Source organism: Chenopodium quinoa, unplaced genomic scaffold, assembly GCF_001683475.1.
Source record: "Chenopodium quinoa cultivar QQ74 unplaced genomic scaffold, ASM168347v1, whole genome shotgun sequence".
Taxonomy (NCBI): domain Eukaryota; kingdom Viridiplantae; phylum Streptophyta; class Magnoliopsida; order Caryophyllales; family Amaranthaceae; genus Chenopodium; species Chenopodium quinoa.
This window is the reverse complement of record NW_018743175.1, coordinates 1,498,848-1,522,415: the sequence shown is the minus strand read 5'-3', so window position 1 is coordinate 1,522,415 and position 23,568 is coordinate 1,498,848. Positions and strand designations below refer to the sequence as shown.

The 23,568-nt window shown below is 35.3% G+C and overlaps 4 protein-coding genes across 5 annotated transcripts; 2 read left to right on the top strand and 2 right to left on the bottom strand.

The window, feature by feature from the left end:
- Window positions 1–818: 818 nt before the first annotated feature.
- LOC110732369 (serine/threonine-protein phosphatase 7 long form homolog) lies at window positions 819–2,543 on the bottom strand. Its single transcript, XM_021912302.1, has 4 exons — window positions 2,119–2,543; window positions 1,958–2,045; window positions 1,436–1,867; window positions 819–1,354 (listed from the first exon to the last, which is right to left on the bottom strand). Exons 1-4 carry the CDS (start codon window positions 2,451–2,453, stop codon window positions 911–913), a joined length of 1,299 nt encoding a protein of 432 aa, XP_021767994.1. The 5' UTR covers window positions 2,454–2,543; the 3' UTR covers window positions 819–910.
- A 92-nt stretch (window positions 2,544–2,635) lies between these two features.
- Window positions 2,636–6,638, bottom strand: LOC110732368. Its single transcript, XM_021912301.1, has 3 exons — window positions 6,313–6,638; window positions 3,113–5,621; window positions 2,636–3,025 (listed from the first exon to the last, which is right to left on the bottom strand). The coding sequence occupies exons 2-3, from the start codon at window positions 5,611–5,613 to the stop codon at window positions 2,989–2,991; spliced, it is 2,538 nt and encodes an 845-aa protein (XP_021767993.1). The 5' UTR covers window positions 5,614–5,621; window positions 6,313–6,638; the 3' UTR covers window positions 2,636–2,988.
- Window positions 6,639–7,095: 457 nt separating this feature from the next.
- Window positions 7,096–18,288, top strand: LOC110732367 (flavonol synthase/flavanone 3-hydroxylase-like). 2 transcript variants are annotated; one of them, XM_021912300.1, is made up of 11 exons: window positions 7,096–7,530; window positions 9,508–9,703; window positions 9,827–9,901; window positions 10,067–10,118; window positions 10,540–10,664; window positions 10,855–10,955; window positions 11,038–11,096; window positions 11,535–11,591; window positions 11,884–11,929; window positions 12,576–12,655; window positions 17,828–18,288. In XM_021912300.1, the coding sequence occupies exons 1-11, from the start codon at window positions 7,444–7,446 to the stop codon at window positions 17,898–17,900; spliced, it is 951 nt and encodes a 316-aa protein (XP_021767992.1). In that variant the 5' UTR covers window positions 7,096–7,443; the 3' UTR covers window positions 17,901–18,288. The 2 variants fall into 2 exon arrangements, with proteins under 2 accessions (XP_021767992.1, XP_021767991.1); XM_021912299.1 differs by lacking the exon at window positions 17,828–18,288 and adding an exon at window positions 13,034–13,429 and having other exon boundaries at window positions 7,100–7,530.
- On the top strand, window positions 14,155–16,699 carry LOC110732253 (2-oxoglutarate-dependent dioxygenase mpl2-like). The gene is made up of 8 exons (XM_021912167.1): window positions 14,155–14,241; window positions 15,019–15,214; window positions 15,333–15,407; window positions 15,578–15,629; window positions 16,084–16,208; window positions 16,287–16,387; window positions 16,468–16,526; window positions 16,639–16,699. The coding sequence occupies exons 1-8, from the start codon at window positions 14,155–14,157 to the stop codon at window positions 16,697–16,699; spliced, it is 756 nt and encodes a 251-aa protein (XP_021767859.1).
- Window positions 18,289–23,568: the final 5,280 nt, after the last annotated feature.

The window sequence follows — 23,568 nt, the reverse complement described above, 5'->3', positions numbered from 1 at the left end:
AATTACATATTGAAATTGATGTTGATGGTTGTTAATTTGACGTGTGTTGATGGTTAAAGTATTAAAAGAAGAGGCGAAGAGAGTAGGGAAAAGAGTTATGAAATGAAAGGAAAATAAGTAAATTAATACTCCTACTAAAAATGAATACACATACTTTATCGATCCAACTCCAACCATTAGAATAAATGGAGCTGATAAACGTGTCATGTCCTGTCATTTTCGTGTTCGAAGTTAAAAGAGTTGATAGGCCTCAACACTAACCCAACCCATTTAATAAACATGTTATGTCGAGTTGACCTGTTTAACTAATTGTGTCGGAAACTTTTGACACTAACCCGCTATTTTCGGAGCTCTTTCCCAAATTAAAGTCAAGAAGAACCGCAATTCCCAAATTGCAGCCAAATCTTTTTATTTTCCCATTCTACCGTCCACGTAAGCACTGGTTAAAAAACCGGTTTTTTTTTTTCCGGTCCAGGGTAAACCGCTACTTGAAGTAGCGGTTTCTTTGCAATAAACCGCCACTTCAAGTAGCGGTTTCTTAGTTTAAAACCGCTACTTGAAGTAGCGGTTTGTTTACAAAAAACCGCTATTTTATGTAGCGGTTTATTTTGGAAAACCGCTACTTCAAGTAGCGGTTTACTTTGAAAAACCGCTACTTGAAGTAGCGGTTTACCCTGGACTGGTTTTTTTTTCAAACTTGCATAATCACTCAAAAAAAAAATCTGCAAGTTGTGTACCTGTAAAACATGAGATATATAGCATATTTTCAACACAACCACCATAAATAACAAGTTTATGAAGATCTAAGGAAGTCGAAATTGCAAAGTCGAATATTTTTCAATTGATTAAATATAACAAAATCCAATTCTAAGCATTTACAAAAAAATTAGTTTAGTTCCAAAATATACACTTAGCTCGGGCGTTGCTTCTTCCCATGAGGTGACGATGAAGATGATGCAGCTGTCTCCTCTGGAATGTCATCCAGGCCAACTCCAACCCCAGACGTAGTGTTGCTACGCCGTCGGTTTCTCTGATACTGGCGATGCACTAGTGGAGGAGATGTCATGATAGTATGCTGAGAAGGAGTCGGTGGACGGAAGGCACGTGCTGAATGGCCTCCACGATGAGGTGGTGGTCTGATCGGCATAGTGTGCACAGTAGAAGATGAAGACGTGGACGGTCGAGGCTGCTGAATAAGGTGTGACTGCCCCACCCTAGACAAGGTTTGGCCACAAAATGATGTAAAACCCTGCATCGTCTGTATGGCAAATGGTATAGCCGTCTCTGGTGGCAAGTGGGAGATGGTCTCAGTAGCTCCCGATAGCTGGACGTGCAAATCAGCAAATGCATGTGCCTACATTTAAGTGTAGTTTTAATGTTAGTAAAATGAAATCAAAAACGTAAGAACTAGATTGAAATGAAGTGAAGTTCATACAAGCAGGAGGTCAGAGGTAGCTGGCTGGTAATGACTCGGGGGGCGCTCCTGCGAAGGTGGAGTAATGACCAGTCTCGTGATGCGACGGTACCAAGCCATGTACTCTGTCATGGCCGGGGAAGAAGTCCCAGTGAACGGGTATCCCTGGACGACTAATGCCTCTCGTCGACTCCACTCGTGTACATGGTCCGAATGCCGAATCTCCCAATTATGCTGTCCCCTTCGATCCTTCCTGTGTAGAGCAACGTCCGTGTCTACATCCTGTGGGATCGGCTGGTCTAACCCGAACTGACGAAGGACTCGGTCTGGGAGGTGGAACTCAACGACGTCAAAGCATATCAGAGGTGCCCGTGAACGCCAAATGTGCATGTCTGAGCGACAAATCTCCGGAAGTCGATCCATCACCGCCTCAGTATATGGCTGCCAAATCATCTAATTCCCAAAACAAGTATGTCAACATGTATATGACTAACATAATGGAAGAAATACAATGCACAAAAAAAAAAGAAACACCGATTGTACCTGGTCCTCGCGCTGATGGTCAAACGCATCTCTGTAGTATGGTAGTCCAGAAGCAGTATGCGCACACGATAGATGGACACGTAACCACCTGTAAAGACATGTTAATAATAATTCTTGAAAGATAGAACTGTAAGAACATGAACTTGAAGCAAACATTGTACCTGCACGCCAAAGGGTCAACACCTCGCTGATGCTGAGTCCCCAAAATGTCATCCTCATCCTCAGCCTCAGGGTCCTCCTGTGGCGGATCTCGAGGCCTCCTAATGTATGGTCGGCCAATAGTAATATGCTCCCACGACCACAACTGTAGTAGGATGAGCGGGCCTCCAATCTGTCTTGAATCTCGCTGACATGCTCGACATAGCTGCCGATACAAAAAACCAAGAGTCGCACTCCCCCAGCTGTAGGTCGAAGCTGTCTCCCAGTCTCGAAGGAACGACAAGTAGTAGAGTGACACAGCATCGCCACTCTTGTCGGCGAACAGAATAGATCCCATGAGAGTGAGAATGTAAGCACGGCTATGGCGCTAAACTGTCAAGTCATCAGCTCCCTCTGGCATCTGTGAGAAGTGACGTCTGAGCCACGTCAACTTCAAAGTAGATCCCTCCAGAAATGGCTTACCGTTATCATCATGGCCAGGTCGAACTCCCAGCAACTCCTCAACTAGGTCATGCCATCCCTCAAATGGAGGTCCAATGAAAGGAGGGCCGTGCACTCTCAGACCTAACAGGACGGAGACATCCTGTAAAGTAATGGTGGCCTCACCTACCACTAGGTGGAAAGTATGTGTCTCCTGCCTCCACCTCTCAACCAACGCCGTAAGAAGAGATCGATCAAGCAAAAACCCTCCTCCCAAAATCCTATGTACACCGTAAAACCCAGCAAGCCTAACGTACTCTAGTACTCCGCCATCTACCCTCCACTCACGTCCCACGCTGACCATATGCTCCCTAACTGAGAGAACTCTATCAGCTACGCCACTCCAAACATCGTGGCTCCTATGGGAAGTCTGCAAGCGTAGAACAGATGGATCAACTGGACCTGGACGAATCACCGGCTCCATGGGACCTACACGATAACAAAAAATTGAATTAATGTTAAGCGTTCGAGAAAAAACATAAATATTAAACAAGAATATATAATTAATCATGTTACCCAGATGATCCAAATCCACCAATAAGAGTAGGACATGTCTTCTTGTTATGCCCAGGTCGCCGACAAACACTGCATGCCTTCTTCACACGATAGGGACGCTCATCCATTTCATTTCGAATTCTAGTGGACCGTCGGCCTGGGCCTCTTTTCAAATCTGGGTTGGCAATAGTAGTAGGACCATTGTAAGCTGACCAGTGGCAAGGATCAGGAACTGGTGCGAAACACTTTGCGTATGAACGCCTATATTCGGCGGTCATGAAAAAAGAATCCACAAAGTCTGCATGTGATAGGCTTCTATGACGACAAACTGCTAGTACATGAGAGCATGGGAGCTTGTATATTCTCAATTTCTCACAAGTACATGTCTTGCTCAACAGATTCACAGTGTGGGAGTTACCACCTTTACCAGCTTTTCTTCTTCCACGACCGGTCCTAACCTGATACAACCCGATGGCATCATAGTCAAAAGCAACAACCTCATGGTGCGTGGCTTTCTCCATGTTGGCTTCTATTGTCTTCTTAGCCTTTTCCGATAACTCATGGCCCTCTTCAAGTCTTCTTTTACTCCAACTTCTTCTAGTTGCAAAATAGGAGTTAACCCGGAAAAAGGTCATTTGCACTAAAGCGGTTATCGGGAGACATCGAGCCCCCTTTAAGACTCCGTTGAAAACTTCCGACATGTTTGTAGTCTTCACACCAAACCTGAAACCACCATCATGATGAATGGACCACTTACTGTACGGAATTTCCATCAAGTACCTACGGGCCTCTACATTCAAGTCACCAATTTTGTTGATGTAGTAATCAAACTTCTTCTTCTGCCTTGCAGTAGCTGCTTTGCCAAAGAGGTTCTTTATGACGACACTTTTAGATTTTGAGTTCACATTAGAAGCCAAGTGTCGTGTACAGTACTTGTGGTAGGCATTGGGCTCCTCCCAACCACTTCCAACTTCTTCCATTGCTGCTAAAATACCAGCATGTCTGTCAGATATCACACATAGCCCTTTCCTATCTGTAACTCGAGCACGAATACAAGTCATGAACCAAGACCAACTATCATTGTTCTCTCCTTCGACAACCGCAAAAGCAAGGGGGAATATTTGAAAATTGGCATCCGTTCCCATAGCAATGAGTAGAGTGCCTTTGTATTTGCCATATAAATGAGTGCCATCAATGGTGATAAGGGGTCTGCAGTGACGGAATCCATCAATACATGGCTTGAATGCCCAAAAGACTCGTTGAAAAACATGTGTTCCAGGAACCGTACACTCTAACAACCTCCACTCAACAACAGTTCCAGGATTTGATTCCTTGAGAGCTTGCATGTACTTAGGCAACTGTTCATATGAACCCTCCCAATCCCCATAAATGAGTTTTATTGCCTTTTGTTTCGCTAGCCATGCTCTCTTGTAGGTTATTTGGAATCCATCAAATTTCTCTTTCACAAGTTGCACCATTGTCTTGATTTTCAATGAAGGATCAACGCGAATGACATCTAGAAGAGCATTGCAAACGAACTCGGAAGTCAGTAGCTTATGATCTCCCGAGTCGATTGTCACCAACACAGTTACTCCTTTAAGCCTCCACGAACAACTACATTGTTCTTTCCTCTTGCACTCAACAACATATTTCTCTGGCTCTGCCTCCACAACTCGAATTGTTTGATTTCTAGCTATGGAGTAAGATTTCACAGCATCTTTCAGTTGTTGCAATGAGTCAAACTGCTGACCAACCTCAAATTCTCCCCCATTGTTATATGTCTCATTTCCTAACCAAGACATCCATGAGTTATTCAAACGAGGATCAACTTGCGCCACTTCATTGAAGTCTGAAGTGGGGGCGCTTCCTTTAATTGCCTTATCACGAGCTTCAATTACCTCTTCATCATCATCTTCATCAGTGTCATTCATCTCTGCATCGCCAAATACATCAACATTGTTTGGGTCAAGAGAATCAAGAATGCCTTGTGGTTGTGTGCTTGTCGAGGTTCCAACATTAGGCGATGAGGCCGGAGACCTAAACTGTGAGAGATGGTCATTGACATAATGTGGATCAACAAGCATTCTTGTGAATGACCCTATGCCCACACTTTGAACACCAGTGGAAAACGGTTGATCCACACTACCAAAAAAATCCATCCCCGGAAAGGAACCAGTGTTAGTTTGCACAACTGGCTCCTTTGGAACTTGTTCAATGAACAATTGCATTGCAACAGAAGAACTCTGAGTCACAGCAATCCACATAGCTCTAACAGCGTTGTCGTCATTTAACGGAATTGCAACATATGCCCCAGCCATAGGATAACGCATAACCACCTTCAACTCCACACCTCTAGGATCAACACTCAATTCTTCATATAGCTTGTTCAGAACTTGTGAATATGTCATCGCAGAATGTACAAACACAAATTTTTGATTCCCACCCCTATACGTTATATCGCTATCTTTGTGGACAATTTCTCCACCCCAATAGCAATATAGAGGGTAGTTCGGAACCTCCATGTTTCATTCTAGAAAAGACCATTATTAATCAAAGATATTAGATTGCAAAAATTCATTAACAGTGTGGCAATGTCCTAACATCAAGCAAGCAAACTACACAATTATAGCAACCTAAACTGAGCTATGAAGGTCTTAATACCTCTTGAAGCTCAACATGGGCATAAGTCATGACTACATGTACTTTGAGCTCATGTACTTTGTGTATAGAAGCTCTATTTTCACTTTCAAAATCAGCAATTATAGCAACCTAAACTGAGTAATGTGATCGAAACCATTAATAATTCTACAAGGGTTATATGTAAGGTAAGTAAATCAACAACAACAACCAAAACCAACCACAAACATACATACAATTCTGAAACTCAATAACAACAACAATAAACAAGAACACTAACAACAACAACACAACCAAAACCGAAACTCAATAACAACAACAATAAACAAGAACACTAACAACAACAACACAACCAAAACCGAAACTCAATAACAACAACAATAAACAAGAACACTAACAACAACAACACAACCAAAACCGAAACTCAATAACAACAACAATAAACAAGAACACTAACAACAACAACACAACCAAAACCAACAACAACAACACATACATACAATTCTGAAACTCAATAACAACAACAAACTCAATAACAACAACAAACCCAATAACTGAATACAAAAAATAATTAGGGCACTTACCACAAACAAGAAGATCAGCACGTTTCTTCTGAAATTAGCGAAGCCGACCACTAAAGTCGAACCCTCGGCGTCAACAGCGGCGGCCTTCGTTGCTGAGGAATGCTCCGGCGGCGTCGGTGGATTCCTTGGCTGCGCCGGCTTCCGTTGAAGGAGGTGTGATTTTGGTGGAAGGCGTGGATGGGATTTTGGTGAGAAGACGAAAATGAAAGAGGAAAGTGAAATCAGGAAATTATACCTGCTAGAAAACCGCTACTTGAAGTAGCGGTTTATTAAACAAAAACCGCTACTTGAAGTAGCGGTTTATTAAAAAGAAACCGCTACCTGAAGTAGCGGTTTATTAGTAAAAACCGCTACTTCAGGTAGCGGTTACTTCAGGTAGCGGTTTTGCTGTAGACCGGATTTAAAATTTCTTCCCCCTGAACCGGTGACGTGGACGGTACTTTGGAAATTCTTAAAACTTTGGCTGCAATTTGGGAATTGCGGTTGTTCTTGACTTTAATTTGGGAAAGAGCTCCTATTTTCGTATCCGGTTCATGTCGTGTCATAAGTCAAAATATAAGCCCCATTCAAGATAATTATCATAAAATCCATTCATTATTTATTATTTTAAGCGGCTTGATTCGTGTTAGTTTCGTGATGGAATTCAAAACTTTAACCCAACTTGTTAAATTAAACGTGTCGTGTCGTATTCACCCATTTAATCAAATATGTCATAAACCTTTGATACTAACTTAATTTTTTTGGTTCATGTTGTGTCACATCAGCTTTTTGCCAACTTTAATGATAAATGAAACAATTTTAATTGACGGTGCTATTGTATGATTGATATCCCACCTAATTCAATGATTGTGTGCTAAAATAACTAAATAATCAACCTAGCTAATCCTATTTGAATTGATGCCGACAAATTTCACTTGCTTTCGTTGTAACAAAAACAATAAACACCTCAGACCAAAATTAAAAATAGAATAAAATAATACCCCATTAAAAAAAAAAAAAATAACTTTTTTGGATGGAAATAAGTTCTTTTAAATCTTACAACGAGAAGGTTATAGAAAGGACAGAGAAAGTGAATTGGTTGAAGAAGCAAGAGCGGAGCAGAGAACAGACTAGTACTCGTAGTAGAAAATAATGGGAGAAGTTAATTTGATTGCAAATCTTCCCATCATCGATTTATCGGCAACTGATCGATTTTCTACCGCTGCAACACTTCGTCAGGTTTGCTGCTTAACTTCTTTCTTTCTATATATATGTATATGAAAGGATCACAATGGTGATGGAATAAACATAATAATACTCTAGAAGAGGGGGGGTTGAATAGAGTATGGGCAATTTTCGTAAAACTGATAAGTCAAGACCTTGAGATCAGTTACAGGGCGGAATAAACTGATCTCTGTTTTAAATTCAAGACTTTGAAAACTATTTATAATGTAAAACAGCTACTAATCAGAATGTTAGAAACGTTTGTTTGGATTTTGCTAAATATATTTAAAACAAAAAAACGAAAGCAAGAACAAGGCAAAAGTAAATGCAAAAATAAACAGAAGAGACACAAGGAATTGTTACGAAGTTGGCCTACGTCTCCGCCTAGGGTTGTTAGACCCGTAGGATTTTAAACCAACTTTTATTTCCTCCTTTAGAGCTCTAAAGCATCCTAGAAGATCTCACTATTTTCTCTCCGTAGCATCCCAGCTACACCTTAGACACTCAATTCCTAGAAATAAAAGGCTATCTCACTTTTACTATACTTTGAGTATTATAAATTTACTCTAAGTATATCACTCTTTTGATATATTCTTTTTCCACTCTTAGATACACTTTTCTTTTCTCTCAATCTAATCACACAATAAGGTATTAAAGAAATTAGAGAGAAAATATTTAACACTCTTGCTATAGTGTATGAAGCTTGATAATTTTTGAGTGTTCTTGTTCTACGTTGTTGTTCTTGTCGTTATTATTTCTTCAGCATATCTTGACGCTATTTATAAGGCTTCAAGACTGATTTCAAACGTTGTAGATTTGATTTCAAACCTTTGAAAAACACCAACCGAATTCCTTTAATCTTGCTTCTTCAACAACCTTCGGCTATTTGAAATTTGAACGTTGCTAGCGGTTTGTTTCTGTTTCAACGTTTATCTTTGAATATATCTTTGAATAAATTTCCAGCCTTATCCTATGCAACAGCAAGACTAACAACTTTCTTGAAACAAGGTTAGGTAATACAGGATAAATTAATTCAAAATATAATCTGAAAAATTAAATAGATAAGAAATATAATTATGAAATATTATTAACAAACTCAATCATATCATATAGATAAATAATCAAAACAGAAAATTAATTTGTTAGAGATAAAATGATCAGAATAATTATCACAATATATTTATGCAAAATAATATAATCATCCAAACTAACAAATCCAATCTATCATGCGTATTGGGCTTTAAAAATAAACCAATTCGTACAGTCCAATGCAACATAATATATTAATATATGTTTTGACTTCCATCATAAACTTAAATAAAAATATCATCAAGGTGGAGCCTTCAGTATATGTACTCCTTATGTTCCCGGATTAGTTGTCACATCAATAGTGTAATTTAAACTAGCAATACGATAACTTAAACATGTTGATAGTCGTGAAAAATCCCAACTCACCTTCATATTTTGATGATTAAATGAACAATAATCATCAAAAGGAGCAAAATGTTACATCTGGGTGTATATAAGAATCTCTCTGAAATTTTTTGCTTGAAGAACCGAGAAATTGATCTTCTAGTATTATTTTCCCTCATTTTCCTGTGTTTGTATTCTATTCTTCCACAAACCAAGCAAAGGAAAATGAGGATAAATGGGAAAATCATTTTCAGTTAAAACATTTTACATCAAACCAAACGCACCCAAACAACTCATCCTACCTTCAAACTCAGGTTGACACACAAACATGTCACCCTGAGTTCAAACTCAAGTTGATGTCTAAACACATCACCTTCAAACATGTCCTGCAGCATAACAATCGTCATTAGCAGTGTATTAATATGATTGTTTAATCAACTTTCAAAATTACTCATACTTTATCATGATCCAATTCTTAATGTGATCTCATGACATAGAAGAATTATCTAGAGTTGCATTTCTTGTAGAAAAGCCATTCAGGGAAATACATTTGCTAACTTGTAACATTTGGTGGTTTAGGCATGCATTGAAGTCGGTTTCTTCTACATTGTAAATCATGGAGTGGACAAAGCTCTATTCGAAAGATTGTTTGATGAGAGTAAGAAATTCTTTTCACTTCCCGAGGAAGAGAAAATGAAACTTGATAGGAAGAAGGAACTCAGTGGATATACTGCATTATATTCTGAGAAGTTGGATACTTCTTTAAACACTAAAGGTTTTGTTGATCCATGATCTTAACTACTACTATTTGCTTTTATAATTATTAAACCACCTTATTCTTAGTTACAAGAGTGCAAAGAATTTTGAAGATCTAGCAACTTACCTTATTCAATTGCAGGTGACCCGAAGGAGTCTTTCTACATTGGCCCGCTTCATGATGAAATCTGCAATTTGAACCAGTGGCCTTCTGAAGGTAAGCTTGTTATCCAGTTTGGTTTGTTAATTTGGGCTTTACTTTGAAATGATCATTCCTTAATGGAAAGATGTTAGCTCAGACTTTTTTTGTTTTTCCTTGTTTGATTAAACTTTATCAGAATTCAGATACTAATTTTAACGCGTACTAATTGTGTCATACCAGAGCTTCTTCCAAATTGGAGACCAACTATGGAAGCATACCATAGACAAATTCTGTAAGTTAAACAATGTCATCGTGTCCAATACATGCATTGTCCAGGCTTGTGGTTTGTTGAGGGACATTACTCTACTGTCAGCTTTAGGTTGTCTGATCTTGTTAGTTTCTACTTTTTAACTGGAAATGATGCTGTCAAGGCAAGCTGTGTCTTTTCATCATTTTACTTTTCCAAGTATTAATTGTTTTGTTCAATGTCGCACCTTGTACCCTTACACCCTGTGGTTGCATACGGCATTAAGGTTGAAGTGGAAATTCCTTGACAAAGATCAAGTCAGTCTAATCCTGATAGCATACACAATGTCTTGAAAACTAAAGGGAATGGGGATGGTTAGCTGATGAATAATATGGATCTGATGTATTAGTGTATTTCAGTTTATGGCTTCTACAGTTCAATAAAACGCTTAAATGTGGTGCCTCAGGAGTGCAGGAAATAGTTTACTATCACTTCTTGCGCTGGCGTTGAACCTTGATGAGAAGTTTTTTGAGAATGTAGGAGCTCTGGATCCACCAATGCCTTTTCTTCGCCTCTTACATTATCCAGAAGGTCTGATGAAATATATGTATTTACCATATCGATACTATTTTTCAACTTGATTTCCAATCCTTCCCAGCATTTCCTATTTATATTTATCCTTGTGGGACTGAACATTCTGTAATTCGCTCAACTTGAATCCTGACTTAATTTCAGGAAGTCCATCTTAATACTTCTTTTCTTATTTGTATGTTACTATCAGGTGACCCCAGTTGCCACAATGATGAAGTTTTAGGGGCTTCTGCTCACTCTGATTATGGAATGATCACTCTGTTGGCCACTGATGGTGTTCCAGGATTACAGGTATGTCTAAATTAGTCAAAAAAAAAAAAAAAAATTTAATAGTTGCTCAATGATGAAAACACATTCTGTTATGTTTTCTTAGGTCTGTCGGGAAAGGGATCGTCAGCCACAGATTTGGGAGAATGTTCCTCATGTTGAGGGGTGAGTTTCCAGTGAAAAAAGTGGCAAAAATGCCGAATTTAGTCTATGGAGCTGCACTTAAATGAACTTTTCCCTTGTTGCTCATAGAAATTTTTTGGAAAATGTGATGTAGAAGTACTATACTGAATCATTCATTACTCCAGGAAGCTTCACAATTGTAGCTCTTAAATGGGTTCTTGACTTCTCTTTACCATATCTAACTGTCTAACGGTTGCCTTCATAGCTACACATGTATTCAGAAGAGCCAAGAACAATGAAGATTTACTGTTTTCTCTATTTTCTTTTTACTCTTTACATGTTAGAAATATTTCAGGCAACATAGACCATGTATTACGTTCCAGGTCTAGCTACTATATCCTTCCCTGCTGATTCCTCAGTTATTTGCATATGATTGGCGATGGCTTAGGAAATCTGATTAATATTTTTATGTTTTTGCAGGGCAATAATTGTCAACATTGGTGACATTACGGAGAGGTGGACAAATGGTTTGTTTAGGTAAAGTTTAATGGTGTTTGTCAAAGAACTTGCTTGATTAAACATTCTGTTCTTATTACCAGGATCAGTTATCAAACCTTACATTTCTTCATACTTACACACACACACACACAGAGTCACTGCTAGAGTTACTGCTTCATTATGTTATAGGGATGTCAGCTAGTAAGGTCTCACCGTCTCAGTAGGTGATAAACAAGAACACAACTACACAAAATTTGGGATGTAATTTCTTTTGCATATATACCCATGTTTTTGCTTTTTTCCTTACCTGTTTTGTGTTATATGACGACAGATCAACATTGCACAGAGTGGTGCCAAAGGGACGAGAACGATATTCTGTAAATAATCTCTCCCCTCTTCTCTCCTCTCCTTTCCTCCTTTTCCTTTCAGTTTTTCTAATTAACTCTCCAAGTCCAGCAGGCATTGATCATATGCATTTCTTTTTACCTTTTGCTGTCGTCACTTGCATGTGTATGTCATGTTTAAAGTTGATACTAGCATCGATTCCCACTTGGCAGTCTTATTATATTATTTAGATAGATGCTAACTTTGTTAGACTAGAATGTCTTAGCATTTCTCAAATTTGTCAAGAAAATTGATGTTAATTTGTTGTTAAGATGAGACACAGAAACATTCTTGGTGTATTTGACTACTGGTCATACATAGTAAGCTAAGACTCATGTGCTGTTTTATTTGGTGATTTGTCTTCAGGCTTTTCAGCTAATTAAAGTACATACAATAATGTTAAGTGAGATTTTTGCAATGCGTTATTGTAAAGCTGTCTTGTAAATTAAATCGAATACCTAAGTATATTGACAATTTGTCAATAGAATTTGAGAAGATGAGAGCAAGAGGCTTTGCATTTACTGAGGACTAAAATAGCTGCATTTTCTATGATATCATACTTGCAGCTTTCGCTTTGTATTGTTATTCTAATTCAAGAGTACCTAAAGTAACAAATACGAGTACTGCTAACTTGTGCAGGCAGCTTTGTTCCTTGATCCTCCACACGATTTTTCAGTGGAGTGCTTAGAAACTTGCTGCAGTGAGTCAAATCCTCCCAGGTAAACAAAATTATGGTTTATTCTTAGTCTGATCTTTGTTTTGACTAATTCATAAATCAGCGGTATCCCATTCCGCTCCACCATTCTAGAGTTAGCCCCATGCTCACTCCACCATTCAATATATTGTAAGCATAAAGCATTAGTATAGATCAAGAAGGGTTTTTATCAATATATTGTTGATATTGAACACCCATCGACCCAGTGTGCTTTCTCACTAGTACTGTTGTGCCTGTGGCATCACAGTTACATGTATTGCTAAAATAGATGCGTTTTCTTCCTTCCATCGTAGATGTCTTTAACCTGATAAAATTATATACTTTGTATCTTAGAGCAAGCTAATAATAAATTATGACTTTACTCTTACCTTTCTATTGACAGATTTCCCCGATTCGCTACAGTGACCACCTCCAAGAACGCTACAGGGTTACATATGGAGCTTAGGAGCCCCCTTGCCAATCACTTACGTACTCGTACCTTAAAGAACAAGTGTTGGTTGTTCTGGGGAGTTCAAGTATGGTCATACGGAGTATGTCTCACCACTATTAATGTATAGTTGTGGAGGAATAGGTGAAAGATGGAGCTTGGAATTCATACATGTATAAATGTGTTCATCTTGTATCTATTAAAAATGTAAAATTTGCTGGATGATTTGCTCTCTTTTAGCTTCATATGAATGTGAAGTTAAAGTATATCAAGAAATGTTTAGTGTAATGTGTGAACTGAATAATGAAAGGAATTCCATCCCACTAATGACTTGTTTTAGCCCTTAGCTTATTACCTCTTAACGTAATTTGTCTGATTATTAAGAAATTGATGTGCAGATTAACTATTAAATTGTTTTTAAAAAAGAGGTGAAGAGAGCATGAAAAAAAGAGGGAAAAAGTTACGGAATTGATCCCTATTGACCATATATTCATGGATCAAATGAGAAATTGATGTGGAAGTTATTTGAATTGTCAAAAAAAGGTGAAGAGAGAAATTTTTTTATTTTTTTTAAATTTTATTTTTTATTTTTTGGTGTTTAGAGAGTCACAAAGCGGTGGTGAGAATCGATCCTAGAATCTCCTGAAATCGGAGGGAAACTCTAACCACTCGAGCTATAAAAAAAGAGAAAAAAAAAATGATAGAATAAGAGAAGTAATGAACAGTACGGAGAATTAATTGATCGAACTAACTCGGAGTTCATAAAATAAAATGGAGCAATTTTAGTAGGACATTTGGAAAAAAAACAACCTAAAGTACCAAATGATACGAGTATCAACCTACATAGTGACACCCACCTATTTTATTGATCGCGTGCTAAATTATGTACTCCAGTAGATAAAAGTACAGATGATATCAGCCTAGCTATTCTTCTTTGATTAGACGCCGACAAATCTTACCTACTAATTTATTTATTTATTTTTGAGTGGTATCAAAAACACCTCAAATCAAAATATACTTGAATGGAAGTGGTCAAAGAAGCAAGAGCGTAGCAGACGAGAGAGAAGAATAAAGTAATGGGACAAGAATATTTGATTGCAAATCTTCCTATCATCGATTTATCGTCACCTGATCGAATTTCTACACCTGCTATTCTTCGTCAGGTTTGCTGCTAGTTGTACACCTTATGTTCTCGTATTAGTTAAACTAGCAATGCAATAACTAAAAGTGAAGAAAGTAATAATAATAATAATCATGCTAGTATTAGTGACGATTCCCAACTTATCTTCATCGTTTTACCAATATTAATTACTATCATCTTGTCACTCATTTACATGAAATTTCTGAAGGAAGAACAGAGATATTTTTTTACTCTTATCAATCATTTTCCTATTTTCAGTATGTTTGTGTAATTGCAAGTTCTATTATGAAATGCATAAAGTTATTGTTTTCATGAAGAGAAACTGTTCTTCATTTTGTTTTTTTTTTTTTTTTTTAATGAATGATGCACATTATATTGTTTCTTAATTATTTAGACATGAACTTTGTTTATACAAATATCATGCTATGTTTTGTAGGATTTCATTTGTGGACAATTTACACATTTAGGATGGCCATATTTTGAAATGAATCAATGAATTATATTGATTGTTCATTGATACATGTCCACACTCCATAGTAAAATTATTGTGAGATAACCTTGTACAAAACTTGTCCGGCAGGCGGCAGCATAACAACTGTCATTAGCAGTGCAGTAAGGTAGTGGAGTCAACTTTCTACATTATTGGCATTTAATCGTGATTCTATGAAGCTGTCAATTGTTGATGTTTTCTCATGAGTGTCATGGCATAGATAAATTATCTACAGTTGCATTGCCTGTAGAAATGTCGTTCAGGGTGATACATTTACATGTTGCTAACTTGCTACATTTGGTGGTTTAGGCATGCATTGAAGTCGGTTTCTTCTACATTGTGAATCATGGAGTGGACAAAGCTCTATACGAGAGATTGTTTGAAGAGAGTAAGAAATTCTTTTCACTTCCCGAGGAAGAGAAAATGAAACTCGAAAGGAAGAAGGAATTCAGTGGATATACTGCATTATATTCTGAGAAGTTGGACACTTCTTTAAACACTATAGGTTTTGTTGATCCATGATCTTAACTATTTGCTCTTGTAATTATTAAACTACCTTATTCTGTGTTACAAGAGTGCAAGAAATTTTGTAGACTTATTAAACTTACCTTATTTGATTACAGGTGACCCGAAGGAGTCTTTCTACATTGGCCCGCTTCATGATGAAATCTACACTTTGAACCGGTGGCCTTCTGAAGGTAAGCTTGTTATCCGGTTGGTTTGTTAATTTGGGCTGTAGACTAATTTGTTTATGCCTTAATGGAAAGATGTTAATGCTCACACCTTTTTACTTGTTTTTTTCCTGCTTAATTAAACCTTATCAGAATTCAGATAATAATTTTACAGTGTGATGATTGTTTCATACCAGAGCTTGTTCCAAATTGGAGACCAACTGTAGAAGCATACCATAGACAAGTTCTGTAAGTTCAACGATCTCATCATGTGCAATATATGCGTTGTCCATGTTTGTGGTTTGTTGAAGGATATAACTCTACTGGCAGTATTAGATTGTCTGATCTTGTTAGCTTCTATGATTGTTCTTGTATAACTCCATTTTTAACTGAAATTGGCGCTGTTAAGGACAGCTATGTCTTTCTGTCGTGTTGCTTTTCTATGTATTGGTTTCTTAATTCAATTTTGCACCCTTACACCCTGTGGTGGTTGCATACTGCATAAAGGTTGTATTGGAGGAAGTTCCTTGAAAAGAAAAAAAAATAAAATCAAGTCAGTCTAATTCTGGTGGCATACGCAATATGTCCTGAAAAATCGAGGGGATGGGGATAGTTTGTTGATGAATAATACGGATCTGATGCATCAGTCTATTATGTTTATGGCTTCTATTGCTCTATGTAACACTTAAATGTGGTACCTCAGGAGTGCAGGAAAAAGTTTACTATCACTCCTTGCACTGGCATTGAACCTCGATGAGAACTTTTTTGAGAATGTAGGAGCACTGGATCCACCAATGCCTTTTCTTCGCCTCTTACATTATCCAGAAGGTCCAATACTTCCCATCATTTCCTATTTATATTTGTTCCTAGTTGGACTAAACATTCTGTAATATAATTTGCTACCAGGTGACCCCAGTTGCCACAATGATGAAGTATTAGGGGCTTCTGCTCACTCTGATTATGGAATGATCACTCTGTTGGCCACTGATGGTGTTCCTGGATTACAGGTATGTCTAAATCAGTCCAAAAAAAAAGTCATTTGATAATTGCTCAATGATGAAAATCACATTCAAATATGTTTTCTTAGGTCTGTCGGGAAAAGGATCGTCAGCCACAGATTTGGGAGAATGTTCCTCATGTTGAGGGGTGAGTTTTCAGTGTAGAATGGCAAAAATACCGAATTTAGACAGCTGGATGAATCTGCACTTAAACGAACATTATCCTTCTGTGAGATTTTATATGTATTATGCTTTTGCAGGGCAATAATTGTCAACATTGGAGACATGACAGAAAGGTGGACAAATGGTTTATTTAGGTAAATTTTAATTGTGTTTGTCAAAGAACTTGCATGATTAAACATTCTGTTCTTATCAGGATCAATTATCAAACCGTTAGATTTAGCTGACATTTCCTCATTCACATGCACGCGCGCGCACACACATTGTCATTGCTTAATTGTGTTCTAGGGATGTCAGCTAGTTTAGCTCCTGGTAGGGTATCAGTGGTTGATACACAACTACATATGATTTGGGATGTAATCCCTTTCGCATTATTGCTTGCTATTTTGCTTCTTTTTTTTTTTCCTTACGTGTTTTGCGTTATCTAATGACAGGTCAACATTGCATAGAGTTCTGCCAAAGGGACGGGAACGATATTCTGTAAATAATTTCTCCTCTCCTTTTCCTTGCAGTTTTTATAATCAACTCTCCAAGTCCAGTAGGCATCCATATGCAGTACTGTTTTCCCTTTTCTGTTGTGCACTTGCACAGTTGCACGTATACGACATGTTTAAAGTTGATTGTAGCATCTACTCCCTCTTGCCAATCTTATGTAGATGCTAACCTTTGTAAGACCAGAATGTTTTAGCAGTTCTCAAATTTGTCAATAAAGTTGATGTTTATTTGTTATTTCGTTAATTCACAGAAATGTTTTTGGTGTATTTGACCACTAATTATACATAGTAAGCTAAGAATTATGTGCTGTTTTACTTGGTGATATTCTAAAGCTTTTCTACTGATTAAAGTACGAACAAGCAACACTGTCCGTGTAGGCTGTCTAGTGAATTAAATCGAATACATGGAAGCTAGATATATAGAGGAGACTTATACTTAAAGTACCTGCATTTTTTCTGATTTCATACTTAGTTTTCATTAGTTGACTTGTATATTTAATCGTAATATCAGCAATGCCGTAAGAAACAAAAAATTATAACATGTGCAGGCAGCTTTGTTCATTAATCCTCGCCACGATTTTTTCGTGGAGTGCTTAGAAACTTGCTGCAGTGAGTCGAATCCTCCCAGGTAAACAGAACCATTGCCCAAGCTCAATTGTGTTTGCGGCATCACATCTACATGTATTGCTTAAGTAGATGCATTATTTCCTTCCAGATTAGATGTTTTTCATCAGGATATTAAGTTATGACTTCATCTTCCCTTTGTAAACGACAGATTTCCCCCGATCCGCTTCGTTGACTACCTCCAAGAACGTTACAGGGCCATATCACTTACATATGGAGCTTAGTAGTATACTAGTATGTCTTGCCACTTTTACTGGATTTTCGTGGATCAATAGGTGTAATTCGGAACTTGGGATGGAATTCATTCATTTATAAATGTGTTCATAATTTATTGTACGTCTATCTGATTATGTGTCTCGTAAAATTTGCTACGAGTAGATAATTTGCCTCTCGTAGCTTTTAGCTGCCAGTTGTACCCCTTAGTGTATAATTAGAGGTGTCAATTTGGATGTTCGGATCGGATTTGGTGAAATCGGGTCGGATCGGTTTGGGTCAATTTTTAAAGTTGAGTCATGTCAAATTATTGTGTTCACGCGAGTCGAAATTTAAATCAGATATTTTCGAGTCGGCTTCGGATCTAGTCGGATTTTGACACCTCTATGTATAATGTATGACTAGTGAGTAAATAAAAATAATTTTATCCCTCTAATGATTAATTTAGGAGAGATTGTTATATACACCCGGGTGTACCGTAAGTTTAGCCCAGTCTTATTATCAAAACTTATCTTAACTTATAAATGTGTAGTACTTTCACTTCGTATTTCCAGATTAATACTTGTGTATGATTTAAAATATTTTGAGCTAACTTTAATTCCAAATAAGGTGAACAAAATACAGCCTAAACACTAAGTTTTAATTAAAAATAAAATAAAATAGAGTTACCTGTAATACCCCACATTTTTTAATATTATTTTCTTAATTATTTTAATTTAGAAAGGGTATTTTAGTAATGTTATATTATTTGAATATAAGAGCCAAAATATGCTTTCAAATTTAGGCACCAAAATATTGGAGTTGATATAAATATTTTATCTCTTTTAGATTTTAAAGTGTTATTTAGTTATATTTGGAATTTAATGTCTAATTTCATAATTAATCACATAATAATATTCCAAAATTTATTTAATTTAGTGTTTTATGAATTTATCTTTAGATTTTATTTATTTAATTTTGGATTTATAGATTAATTAAATCTAATTGTTAATTATTATCTTAAAAATTCTGAAAAGTGATGATTAATTATGGAAATTAATTTTCTGATTTTCAAAGGGATTTTATCTTTTGAAATCAATATTTAATTAAATATTTTGAAATATCTTGAGCTTTTTACAATATTTTTACCATGCAAGTCAAAATTAATCATTTCCGGTTTATAAAACTTATTTAGCTTCAAATTCTTGTTCATGATAATTATTAAATGATATCATATTTATCCTAAATTTTCAGATTTTATAAAGTTATTTTCGGATTTTTACTTAATTAATTATTGAATTTCCGAATTAATTATGATTTTTGATTATCATTATTATTATTATTATTATTATTATTATTATTATTATTATTATTATTATTATTATTATTATTATATATATATATATATATATAGTTATGGCTGCCAAATATTTGATGTATTTAACCAGATTTTTAGTTGTTATTTTACCTAATTTATTAAATGATAAACTCTTGTATTTTCCTAATTAATTTACTAAATTTAAAACCAATGTAAATCCTATTTATTTTCACACTTAAATGCATTCCTTTTCACACTTTAAATTCTATCTTTTCACACCTTAAATTATTAAATGATAAACTATTGTATTTTCCTAATTATCTTTGTAGAAATATATATATATATATATATATATATATATATATATATATATATATATATATATACGGGGAGGTTCCGCTAAAAACAGGGCTTATGGTGAAAACTAAAAACAGAAAATCTCAACCATCCATTATTACTAACAAGATCTAACGGTTTAAAAAAAATAAAATAACATAGAGTCACTATATATAAAAATAACGTAACTATATACAAAAATAGGGTAACTATATCAATTTTTACAACATTTGTCACTATATACAAAAATAGGGTAAATATATCAATTTTGATCCTATTAATAGAAGTCACTATATACAAAAAAAGGGTAACTATATCAATTTTGACCATATTTACATAGAAGTCACTATATACAAAAATAGGGTAACTATAACAATTTTTACAACATTTACATTAAGGTCACTATATACAAAAATAAAGTAACTATATCTGAGTTTTTGACACCATTTACATAAAGGTCACTATATACAAAAATAAAGGTCACTATATATAAAAATAAGGTGATTGAACCAAAATTTACAACATTTCCATAAATCTAAGGTCATTATATCGAAAATAAGGTAACTATATATAAATTTCGGGTAATTATATATATCAATTTGACACCATTTACCCAGAGGTCAATAAATATAAAAATAAGTATTAAAAAAGTCTATGTAGGATTCGAACCTACATCCCGTGATTACACGGTGCTCGACCAATTGAGCTAATAGGCTTTCAACATGCCAAAAACGTAGAGGCTTAAAACCAACACATATTTTAGATTCATAAACATATTCACTAAAGTCAAGTACCTTTACCAGATTCATAAACATACTTTGCCTGTAAAAAAAAATCAAGGAAACTGAAATAAAACATATACATTAAAAAAAAAATAAAAAAAAAAATTAAAAAAAAAAAAAAAACAGTTATTACACTAGATAGCATAAGCATTAAGCTGAACTTCCAGTATAACAATGCAGACATAACATCCAAATAAACAAGATCAAAGCAATTACCTTTGCTAGCAATTTAGCAACCATTTTGAGAATCAAGGGCAAAGCTGGTTGGTAACTTTGTATGTATAGGGTGTAGAACCTAACCTACTAACAGCAATCTGATTGATGATAGAGGCCAGAGAGTCTCAAGGAAGCTATTTGAATTAGAAGGGGCTAATGTTAATCTATGGAGTTACTTACTATTTTTTTAAGAAGGTTTATAATAAAAATGTCAGGCTTTATTTGCACTAATAACGAATCACTCATCATGAGAACATAATGAATGAATTACACTTGCAGACTTAAACTATAGCTTTAATAAACAATGGATTACAAGATTTGCGGTACTAGTAAACCTGTAGACTTCAAAAAAATGACCGGTTTATTATCAATTACTTACTTTTGCTAAAATCAACATAAGCCATAGACTGTAATTTGCTAAAATCAACTATTTCATGTTTGCACCATTAGTCACTCCAACCAACTATGCAAGTCCAAGTAACATTCACCATAAACTATATGGAAGAAAAACAACAATTCGTCTTTGACTAAAAGATAGAAATTGAAAAGCAGTGGCTCTATTTGATATATTTTGAAATTGTAAGACCATATCATCTAATTTAGCATTAGCTGCAGAAATAATTGTAGATTCAGAAACATTAACAACCAGCTAATATTGACTAATTATATGCAGATCAGAACATACTGTTACTATTTAATACATGCAGCTAAAATCGCATTTACAGAAAGCTTTATCGGACGCCCACACAACAGCCACCAATTGCTCCACCAATTCGCCACCAAAGCTCGACTCCAACATCAGTAATTCAACCTCCAACAATCAACAATTCAGCCAATTAGAAAATACAAAATTAAACGAAAATACAATTGCATTCAAAACCGGAATAAAGTCGAGCAAAAATTACAAATAAAATACAATTGAAGCTCAAGAATGCCAAACAAACGAAGAAATTAAGTTGAATTATAACGTAATTACACTCATATGAAACTCGATTAAGAATGAAATAGCTCAAATAAAGTAAAGAGTAGAATTTCGAGCAAAAAATTACACATAAAAACCTAATTTACTAAGATCAAGCAAAATCAAATAGGAAATCGAACAAAATTGAACAAAATCAAACACGAAATCGCAAAATCAAACAAAATTGTTGAAAAAAACTTAGCACAAAAAATCTAACACAACTGAACAAATTAAGCCGTAAAAATCGAACAAAAGTGAAAACTAAAGCCGAAAAATCGAACTATAACTGAAGAAATTAAACCGAAAAATTAAAATAGTTAACTAAATTGAACATATACATTTAAACAATCGAAGAAATTGATGATGAAATTGATAAACTTACCAATTTGATGATAGAATTTCCATCCAAAACATGAAAGAGAGAGAAAGAATTGCTTGAAGTTTTAGAGAGAGAAGATGCATGAAGGAGGAAGAAGTGAGTGTATGTCTAACACACGAAATTAATCTCCTCCGTTAGATTAGAATCAATGGTCTAGATCACTTGTTTTTAGTTTTTAGCCTTAGACTTGTTTTCACATGATCCATTCCCTATATATATATATATATATATATATATATATATATATATATATATATATATATATATATATATATATATATCAATGATAATCTTATTTCTTTTCACACTCTAAATTCTATCTTTTGCTATTCATAAAACCCTAATTCCATACTCCCTAAACACTATAAATACCCCTCCTCACCTCTCATTTTTCTTCACACAAAAACTCAATTCTCTTCTTCTCTCATAATTTACTTTCTCTAAACATTTCCTTACTTTTCTTAACCTTTTTCGTAGAAAAATCAGCCTATTTTCTGGCACTTTTGCTCATTTTTAGCTTTTTACTATTTCACAGAAAGTTTCCTCTCAAAAAATCCTTGAGGTTAGGCACAAAAATCACCCAATTAGGAGTTATATTCTAGGAGTTATGGCCTTCACAAGTTCTGCCTATTCTTTCCAACACGAATTCAATCTCTTAATCCTATTCCTTTAATTCTTCTATGGTTAGTTTTCTAAAATATATATTTCTTTTCAAAGTTATAACTTTATAAAGTTTGGATCTTTAAAACATATTATAATGTTTGTTTAGGAGATCGTTTGTGATTGTAATTGGTGGGATAATAATTATTAAAGGATGAGGTACGTATAGATGGCTAGACCTTTGATAAAGGTTTTTCTATATATGTATATGTTTGAATCATTGTTTGTTTGAATGTTTGAATAAATTGTTTAATGTATTGATCTTGAAATCATGTTTGAATTAAATTGAATTTATTTAAGATTAAGGGAATTGAATTAAATTTGCAGCTCATTATAGGCCTGAATATTTAATGTTTATTATCCCTCTACCCGCGACTGGTTAAGTAAGACCATGAACTTTGTATGATCTGATCTTTCCTCGAGTATAGTCTTACTTGCTTGGGGGTTGCACACTTAGGAGAGGAATTGATTTTTGGAAAGTTCTATCTTTAAATATTTCTTTGTTGGAAGTCTATATTTGGAAAGTTTAATTTTGGAAAGTGATGAATTTTGGAAAAGTCATATTTTAGCGTTTGAATTATAGTGTAACTATTTCGGAAGCGTGTTTGCCTAATAAAAGAATTTGACATGTCTTGCATACTTAACGTTTTTGCTAACACGTATTCCTATTTGTTTTGATTCGCCCTATTTACCAATTTTGGTAAGCAATCGTGATTTCAGGTGGAGTCTATGTGGTGCATCGTGCATCGGGAGTTCGGGATTGATCACCTAATTTAAGTTTTTTTTTTTTAAGTTTCATAATGAGTTTGTACTCACCAACTTTGGCCAAGTGTTTAATAATATAAAGTTAGTTTTGATTTCCTCAACTTAGTTAGTTGGTTTGAGTTAGCCTTATGTTTTCACGTGACGATAATATGCCCAAATCTATCTCTACGGTATTTTATATGTATTATTCTAATATTTTTGTAGAGGAAAACTTGGGGGTGTTACATTACCTTTCTTGAATAATTTAATCGAATAGACTAGTTGGGAAAATAATTTTGGCACA